Source organism: Galeopterus variegatus, unplaced genomic scaffold (assembly GCF_000696425.1).
Source record: "Galeopterus variegatus unplaced genomic scaffold, G_variegatus-3.0.2 Scaffold6416, whole genome shotgun sequence".
Lineage (NCBI taxonomy): Eukaryota > Metazoa > Chordata > Mammalia > Dermoptera > Cynocephalidae > Galeopterus > Galeopterus variegatus.
The window spans coordinates 91,954-102,107 of record NW_007732527.1 but is presented as its reverse complement, the minus strand read 5'-3'; the positions used below and the strand labels follow the sequence as shown (position 1 = coordinate 102,107).

General features: G+C 40.7%; 1 protein-coding gene across 1 annotated transcript in view; it reads left to right on the top strand.

The window, feature by feature from the left end:
- The window catches only part of EVL (Enah/Vasp-like), a 93,819-nt gene that overhangs the window by 22,037 nt on the left and 61,628 nt on the right, over nucleotides 1-10,154 (top strand). The window contains exon 2 of the mRNA XM_008590874.1: nucleotides 693-861. Coding sequence (XP_008589096.1) covers nucleotides 693-861 — 169 coding nt within the window. The remainder of the gene's footprint in view (nucleotides 1-692; nucleotides 862-10,154) is intronic.

Below are 10,154 nucleotides of genomic sequence, written 5' to 3'. Positions count from 1 at the left end.
GTGAGCGGGAACCGGTCTGTATGTGGGATCCGAACCCTCGGCGGGAACGCCGCCACACTCCCAAGCGGCGCACTGTAGCAGTGCGCCACCGGGCCGGCCCTCACATCATTTTCTATGTAGAAAATAGCTACGCTATCATAAAACCATAAACTGAGCATTTTGTTGGATTTTGCAGAGATTGTTGTCTGTGTCCTGTGCTCTAAAGGCAAACAGAACTGGTTGGAAATCCCAAATTTCATCACTGAATACCTACGTGAACTTGCATAATAAATCTTTTCAAGTCCGAGCCACTCTTTTCTCATCTATAAAATGGGAGTAATAGATAGCTACTTCATAAGTTGTGAAGCTTAGGTGCTTTAATGCATTTTCTTATTTAACACAGTGCAGAGAACATTGTGGACAGTTGGCAACTTGTAATTCCATTCTCATTCAAGTGCCTTTTCCCCCGAAAGCTGTGAGTCTTTTCCAAGCTATTGAATGTTTTGGCACAGAACCTCCTCTCCACTCCCCATGGTCTTTAGAGAATGAAAACTCATCACCTCACAAAGCAGCCCTTCTGTAGACAGTTGGCAGTTCTGGCAATTAGAAAGTTTTTTATGTCACATAGCAGTTGGCCTGTTTCAGAAAGAAACAAAGCCAGCTTCCATCCCCTGTGGCTGAGGCTGACGCTTCTGTTTTTTCTTGCTCTGCAGTGAACAGAGTATCTGCCAAGCCCGGGCTTCCGTGATGGTCTATGATGACACCAGTAAGAAATGGGTACCAATCAAGCCTGGCCAGCAGGGATTCAGCCGGATCAACATCTACCACAACACTGCCAGCAACACCTTCAGAGTCGTCGGAGTCAAGCTACAGGACCAGCAGGTGACTGCTGAGTAACAGATTATACCCACGAGCCTGTGCACCACCTCCCCACTCCCCCTCCACCCCCACACACATATAGTGAAAAGAGCTAGAAAAATAAAGGTCAATATTTGGAATCAGAGGATCTGGGTTCAGATTTTGATTCCATATCTTTGTTCTCCAAGGTATGAGACCTTAAGCAAACTATCTTTTCTGAACTTCAATTTTCACATCTGTCATATGGAGACAGTAGTCCACATCCTGCTTACTTCACTGTGTCATTGTGAGGTTAGAATAAAATAATAGATGTGAAAAAGCTTTGAAAAATATACTGTACAAATTCTGTACCTACATATCCATATGTAAAGGTGGCTGTTAAAATTTTTGGTTCATCAACCCCCTAAGTCTTACTTTGGAAAGAATATCAAGATGGTTTGGAGAACCTGGGATTATTTCTCTCCCTAGTAATACATCCCAGGAAAGTCAAATGAGATAGTTTGTGAGTGTACCTGGTAAATTCTTGTGCAAATACAAGGTAACAATCATGTCCACCTATGTCATGAATAGTCATACACACATAACTAAGACAAAGTAGTCTGGAACTAAAATTGAGTCATGGAGAAACAGTTTATCTGGCTTAACCACAGTGATTTTGGTTAGTGCTTCAGTGCTCTCCCTCCAGCTCTCTTAGAGATTGTCAAGGGCATTTGTAGCAGTGAAGTTAACAAATGTGTGATTATAGCCTTTATGAAAAACTCTACTTAAATAGCATCTTCTGGCAGCCTTTGTTGATCAAGCTTGAGCTACACTGAGTGGCAGATTAGGTGCTATCTCTGAAAGAATCAGACATGTTAGCAATTGGAAAAGAGAGAACAGAAACTTTGGGTTCTATTTTTAGTGTGTTGCCTATTAAAAGGGTTTCTGCTTTGGCCAAAATAGCCCTATTAGGTTTTAGATTCTTGTAGCTAAAAGGAACATCTCTACTTCAGGACCCTTGATGTAAGGTATGTCTAACCTTGAACTCTTGGTACCTCCAGAGGCATCCCTTTTCCTTCTTGCTGAGCCATAATGGTATGAAGGTTTTTCTAGAAACCTTCTAGAAGCTACATCCCTGTTCTTCCAATTCACTGGTTCTAGATCTGCCTTTTAGAGATACACTGTGCCACACATTGCTGGATATATAGCACCCTTGACCCCAATTATGGTAGCAACCAAAAACATCTCACTAATTTCTGGAATACTGCATGGACCGGGGTGGGAGGGCAGTACCACCCTGGTTGACAGCCTTTGACATAAGTCCCATTACCTGGTGCAGTTCCTGAATCATAGTAGGTATTCCCTAAGTGATTCCTTTTATGTGATAAGTGTTCCATCCCCTTCCTGCTGCTCAGTCACCCTCTAGGGCACACTAGGAAGAGTGTGCTGGGAAGGGCATCAGACTGGAGAGCTGGGTTCCCTGAAACCCAAATGCACCTGTTCTCAGGAGCCTCCACACCTCACTGCCTCCTTCAGAGGAAACCACATGTTGAGGAAGAGACCTGTTTCCCATGCAGGGAGGGGCTGGCAGCAGTCTTCTGTGTTGTCCTGTATAAATTCAAAAAGGCTGTGTTGATTCTAACTTAGAGGTCTCCTAGAGTCTTACAGAAGTTACTAACATAGCCTTACACTTGGAATTGCATGTTTAAGGCCAGGCTCCTCGGATATGTTGAGACTGTCTCCACAAATGGGTGGAGCAGTGTTAGCTAGGAACATAAAAGAGATTCATAGTAAACCACAGCATTTGATAAAGTGGATGGAAACCTGGTCTGTAACAACTCTTAGGGACTTAGGAGAAAATACTGATTTTCACAGATCTGTTTCCAGATAGTATGACTACCATCTTAAAGGTCAAACATTTTAAGAGAGAAAGATTCCTGTTTTTGTACCTAAATAGGGATATCTCACATGTTTAATGCTCTTTGTGATTTACTTTTTTCATGTCTATTATTTTATTCTTCCCATAACCCCATGAGGATAATGTTGCAAGAATTATTATCTCCCCTTTCTAAATAGGTGGATATAAAACCAGGTGATCATTTGTAGAGAAAAGGGCTAGTAAGTTATAGTACCATTAGCCAAAGTCTAACCTGAATTTAACATTGAGGGTTGAAAACCTAAAGGATTTTTAGTTGAGAATGAGTTATGGCCACCAAAAATGCTAGTGAGTTCTCAGGCTAAATTAATAGAAATAGACTGAATTTAAATAGAAGCAGAGTGAATTAATGGAAGTAGAGCTCCAGAAGAAGGGAGATTATAGTCTTGCTCTGCTCTGCACTGGCTGTGCTTCATCCAAAATGATGGGACCAAATCAGAGTTCCACAAACTGGAATCTACAAGGAAGAGAGCATCCAAGCCGGTGAGAGGTCTAAAAGCAGTGTAATATGTGGAGCAATTAAAGGAGTAACAAGAGATGTAACTTGGAGAAGATAGAAACTGAAGGGAGCATGGTCACAGTTTCATATCTCTGAAGGGCTGCCATGTGGAAGAGAAATCTCATTTTTAATGCGGACCACAGAAAACAAAATTAGGAATACTGCATGGAGACTATAATGAAGAAGATTTGAACTCAATAAAAGGAAGAACTTACTTATAAGCACATTGTGAGCCCATGAGGCTATCTGGCCATTTGGTAAGACTCTGGGGAAGACATTCTGTCATTAGGTAGAGGTTTGGATGAGATGAGACCTCAAAAGTCTTTGCCAGCCCATAGATTCTGTAGTCTTTAGATCCAGATGAGTAAGGAAGATAGTTCTCCGCCATCAATCTTCTTTTTTTGTAAAGGATTCTTGACTTTTTACTCAGAGGCCTCAAAAACAAGTTAGATAGTATTTGGAATTGCAAGGCCTTCCTTTAAAAGAACCGGAAAGGCACTCCCACTTACTCCTACATTCCTCAAAATAAAACATGCAAAAATTGCATTTATGGGCTCCTATACAAAAAGTTTGACATTTTTAAAATAAGTTTATCCTTCAGCAAGTGTTCACATCAATTCTGCCAAAGCTTGGAGAATTATTCTGAAAATACAGTTGATAAATGAGACAGGTTGAAAGTAAAATGTTGGAAAAAGATAAACCTAACGAACACTAACCAAAAGAAACTGGTGTAGCTATATTAGTATCAGACAAAATAGACTTTAAGGCAACAAGTATTACTAAAGATAGGGCAGATCTTCTTAGTGATAAAAGGGTCAGTTGAAAAGGAAGTCATAACCCTAAATTTGTGTGAATCTAATATCCTTCAAAATATATAAAAATGGACAAATCTAAAGGGAGAGACAGATAAGTTCAGAAGCATGGTTGGAGATTCTAATTATACCTCTGAGTTACTGACTGAACAAGCAGATAGAAATAAGTAAAGACACAGAAAATTTGCCTAACGAGAATTACAGTCAAAATGACAGAATAGACAAGCCCCAGCATCACTCTCTCCCAGAAATCAACCAATTTACAACTATATAAAAAAGCAACAGCAGCCAAGCTGGGGCCGCTACAGCTCAGGGGAAGAGAAGGAGAGACCTACAGAGTGCATGAAGCCACCATGAGAGAAAGAAAAAACTGCTCTGACCATTTCATGCTGTGGCTGCTTTAAGTCTGGAACCACTGAGTGCACGGAGCAGGAGCTGGCCAAAGCTGTAGCTGTGTCCTTTGGATGGAGTTGCTAGGAGGTGGCAGGGGAGAAGAGGGCTTTGGTGGCCCCCAGGCCAGCAAGACCACTAATAGGGTTCCCATGGACCCACATAGGAGCAAGAAGCCACAACAATTGAAAAAATGGAGCCGCTCAGAAGCTGGTGAGTCATCTTAGGGGACTGGTGCATGGCCCGTCCCACGGGAAGTGTTTGCAGCACAGGCAGTGGGAGAGATGGGCCCATCAGGGGAACACTGGGGCACAGCAAGGACAGCTGATCACCCCAATCAGCATAGGACCACTCAGAGGAGACTGGTCAGGAATATAGAATTGCATGGGGTGCAGTTTGATGAAAAGACTCAGGCCCAGATCAGAGTACTACACAACCCTGTTGCACCAAGTCTCTGGAAAGCCAGAAGTACCTATAAAGTCAACCATTATAACCTGTGCTGCACAAAAAGCCTCCCCTAGGGAAGCATTAGCAAAGCAGCAATTTAGCTAAACCACAGAGCACAAGTACCGGTCCCAACAGGAGGTTCCCCCAGTTTAGAAGTAAGCAGAGGACAAAAAAATTAGTTCTGGCTCAGACACACCACCACCTCCTTGGCCTGCCCAGGGATGTGAGGAATGGATCCCCCTCCCACAATCAGGCACACCACCAGCACCAAGGAGCATGCCAAAAACATCATCTTCATGTGGGTGGCCCACCACAGCCACCATAATAACCATGGATGCCATGAAAGCAGCTAGACACCACAACCACCATGCAGATGGCCTGCCAGCCACTGGAGTGCATTGACACAAGGAAAGTCACCAGCAGAGATAAAGAAAAGAAGAGGATGTCTCTCTCCACAAAGCCCATTCCAGAGTGACAGAAGAAGCATCTGTTCTACGATAATATTGGGGGACCTGATCACACCTCTCAGCATTGGACAGATCATCTAGGCAACAAATCAACAGAGTATTATTCTTTCAGAAGGAGAGAAGAAATCTAGGGTAATTAGAGGTGGGAGGGGGAAGGGAGAGGGGGATGGGGAGAGATTGGACAAGGGGCATAAAGAATAAGTATGATTTGTAACAATATATATGCTAGTAATATTGATTTGATCAACATATCTCAATGTTGAACCCCAAAAATATGTATAATCAATTTTGACTCAATAAAAATTAAAAAGAAAAAAAATTTGCATAACATTATTAACTAACTTGATCTAATTTACATTTGTAGAAACTATAGCCAGTAACTGTACAGTGTATAGTCTTCTCAAGGACACGTAAAAAATTGACCAAAATAGACTATATGCTGGGCCATAAAGCAAGTTGCAAGTTAAAAAGGATTAAGATCATACAGAATATGTTCTTTAGCCACAGGTGAGTTAAGGCCGAATTCAGTAATAGAAGGATAACTTAAAAAATCTCCAGATGTTTGGAAATTAAGTAGTATATTACTATATGGACTACGAGACAGAAAAGAAACCACAACATAAATTAGAAAATATTTTGAACTGAAAAATAATGAAAATACAATGTAGGGAAACTTGTGGGATGCAGATAAAAGAGTACATATAGGGAAATTTATAGCTATAAATGCATATATTAGAAAAAGAAGAATGATTGAAAGATCCATGATTTATGTTTCTATCTCAAGCTGGAAAAAACAAAAGCAAGTTGAACCCAACAAAAGTAGAAGGAAAGTAAAAACAAAACTAAAAGTTGACGAAATAGAAATCAAATGTGTTAGAGAAAGCAAACTATCTTGGTTCTTTGAAGCAAAATGTGGTTCTTTGAAAAAAAATATTAAAATTAATAAACCCCTATTAAGAGTGATCTAGGAAAAAAATGAGAAAACACAAATGGCCAATATCAGGAATGAAAGGGGACATCACTACATATGATATAAACATTAAAAATAAGATAACATTACAAATAACTTTTTGCCAGTAAATTTGACAACTTAGATAAGATGGACATTTCCTTGAAAAACATAATTTACCAAAACCGATGCAAGAATAAACAGAAAATATAAGTAGTCCTATATCTATTAAAGAAATTTCACTGGTAATTACAAACCTACCCTTCCCACAAAGGAAACTCCAGGCCCAGCTGACATCACTGGAGAACTCTTCCTAACATTTAAGGAAGAAACAATACCAATTTTACATGAACTCTTTCAGAGACTAGAGAAAGACGGGCCACTTTCTATATGGTCTTAGTAGGCCAACATAACGGTGATACAAAAACTGCACAAGAAGGTTGCCCCGTATGGGCCTCAGCCACCCACCCCCCGCAGGCCAGCAAAGAAGCCCCCGCCCTCCCCGCCCCCCTTGTGAAGCTGAATGTGACCAAATAGAATATAAATTTTATAAGTGCTGACAATGTAGAAATGATACAGCTAAGAAAAATTAGGTGTCAAAAGGAAAAAGAAGTAGGGAACTAGAGCAAATTTCCTTTTTGCTTTTTTAAAAATAGCTGAAAGTAACAGGCCTCAACCACACCCTCCCCCTTCCTTCTCCTCCCACGCTATCTCCCTCCCCTTCTCCTCTCCCCCTCCCCGCAACTGCTCTGCAACATCTTAGAATGTAAAAAAAATAATAAATTAATTTTAAAAAAAATTTTTTTAAACTACAGAGGAACATTACAAGAAAAGAAAATCACAAACCATTATTTCTAACGAATAATGATGCAGTAAGTAAGCCAAAGCGAAAGATTAATGACTTGCATCTAGTAATATGTTAAAAAGAAAATCTTAAGTGAGATTTATTCCAGGAATGCAAGGTTAATTTAACAGAATAAAGGCAAAAAAAAACCATATGGTCATCTCTTAGATGTAGAAAAACGATTTGGTAAAATTCAGTACTCCATGATAAAAACCACAAAGAAACTAGGAAGAAAAAGTGATTTCTTTAATCAGATAAGGGACATCTATAAACAATAAAACAAAAACTATAGCTGACATGCTTAATCTCTTGCTTTCCCTCAGAGTTCAGGGACAAGAGGCCAAGCACTTGGCTTTGGACGTGCCTTCCTCACTAAGCTTAATCCTTTCTAGCTTTTGATTTAAAGTGAGAGATTTGTGACTCTTCATTTTCCATTCACTTAAACCCTCAGAGGCCATTGTAGGGTTATTGATTGGCCTAATTTCAATGTTGTTGTGTCTCAGGGAATAGGGAGGCCTGAGGAGAGGGAGAGAGATGGGGAAACAGCTGTTCAGTGAAGCAGTCAAATCACACAACATTTATTGATTAAGTTCGTTATCTTGTATGGGCACAGTTTGTGGCACCCTGAAGCAGTTAGAGTAGTAACATCAAACATCATTGATCAGAGATTACCATAACAGATATAATAATAATGAAAAAGTTTGAATTATTGTGAGAATTACCAAAGTGTGACACAGAGACACAGAGTGAGCACACCCCTGAAGCAGTTAGAGTAGTAACATCAAACATCATTGATCAGAGATTACCATAACAGATATGATAATAATGAAAAAGTTTGAATTATTGTGAGAATTACCAAAGTGTGACACAGAGACACAGAGTGAGCACATGCTGTTGGGACAATGCTGCCTTTAGACTTGCTCCATGCAGGTTTCCACAAACCTTCAACTTGCAAAAAACACAGTATGTGCCATGTGCAATAGCACGAGGTATGCCTGAAGTTCATGAATAGGCAGAAGTTACTGATGGTGACAGACGTAAGAAACATGGTTATCTCTACAGGGGAGTGTTGGGCAAAGGGTATTAAATGAAGCAGCCACATCCAAAGTGGACCTGCAGTGGTGCAGATGTCCCATTGTGTCCTCTGCCTCATTCTAAGCAGAATAAACAAAGGAATGGAACCATTAGGTCAGTCTGGGCTGAGATCTTAGCTGTCGGCCAGCCAGGTCTACCTGGCAGTTAATGAACACTGGACATCTCTTGACAGATAGTCAGGTGGTATCAGCTGTGTGTTATCTGCATCTAGATCCAAAACACACTGTGTTTGACTCTCCTTTTTTAGAAGGCGATTTTCAAATAATAAATATAAATTTTTAGTGGTCATGTCCATCCAGCAGTCTGTTTATATCTTCAAAAGGATATTCAATGTCATGATATTTATAATATTGTCTTCATTTTACATGTGAGGAAACTGATGTAACTTGTCCAAGCTTATTCAACTGAAAAGTAATCAAGCTAGGCTTTTAATCCAAAACTGCTTAACTCAGAACCCTCTGTTTGTTCCTAGTACTGAGTACCATAGTTGTCTTCAAAACCGTCCTAGACTGTTGGGGGCTGTGTGTAGACAGCAAATGGCCGCACTTGGTGAGCAGCCTTTATACTCTAGGCATAGATACAACAGACATGGTAGGCCCAAAAGCATGCAGGCAGAGACCAGCCACATGCGATAGGAACCGAGAGTACTGTCCTCTGGAAAGGCTCCACTGCACTCTCCCAGAGTAATATCCTAAAACTTCCTGCAGTCAGAATCAGGAGGCTCCAGAGATTGGAGCTAGGACCACAGGGAGTTATAGGAAGAAGGATTATACACTCATACTTGGTATATATACATGGGAGATTGGTTCCAGGGTTCCCAAGGATACCAAAATCCACAGATGCTCAAGTCCCTTGTATAAAATGACATAATATTTGCATATAACCTATGCACACCCTCCCATATCCTTTGTCATCTCTAGATTACTTGTAATACCTGATACAATGTAAATACTGTATAAGTAATTGTTATACTGCATTGGTTTTTAAATTTGTATTTTTTTTTATTGTTTAGGGGTTTTTTTCAACAATATTTTTGATCCACAGTTGGTTGTCCAGGGATGTAGAACCCTGGGATACAGACAGCCGACTATACTGGCAATAAGAAGTAGCTTAAAATCCTAGGCTATAGACTTGGCCTCTAAATCCATTAATTTACTCTGTGACTTTGGACAAATCACTCATTCTCCCTGGACCTCAGTTTCCCAACTGTAAAAAGAGAGGATTTAGATTGTACCTAAGGTCCCTTTGAGTTCCCTGCAGTGATTCTCTGCTGGCCACACTTTTCTATACTCTGAATAGGCATCAGTCTCCCCCCTGATTCTCACTCCCTGTAAGTCCCCTTCTAAGAATATGGCCAAACAGATATTGCAGATCATAGGATTTTAAATCTCATTTCCCCAGAACATTCCCTCAAATACCTAGAGACAGTACAGTAGTTGTGATAAACTAAAGAGTCTTCTTTTACCTTGCTTCGCTATCACTCAACCATCCTGGATACAATGTGGTTTCCAGACCATCTTTCATTTAAAACATTTTCCTCTGGCTTGCTCCAGTTTGTTAATGTCCACTGAAAGTGCAACACCAAAAGCAAAAAAACCTGAACACAGAACTTCTGATATGGACTTACCAGGGCAGAGTGAAGGTGATTCTCATTGCCCTCATTGTGGTCACTATGCCACTGTGAATGTGTCCTCTAATCTTAAGAGCTGTTTTAACCACAGTCACTTTGCTAGTTCTTTTTTTTTTTTTTTTTTTTGTCTTTTGTCTTTTTCCGTGTCCGGCAACGGATCGCAACCCTCAGTGTTGCCCCTGTACCGGACCGGGGACCGGCAACGGGATCGCAACCCTTGGTGTTGCTCCCGCGCCTCGCTCAGCCAGTGAGCGGGAACCGGTCTGTAT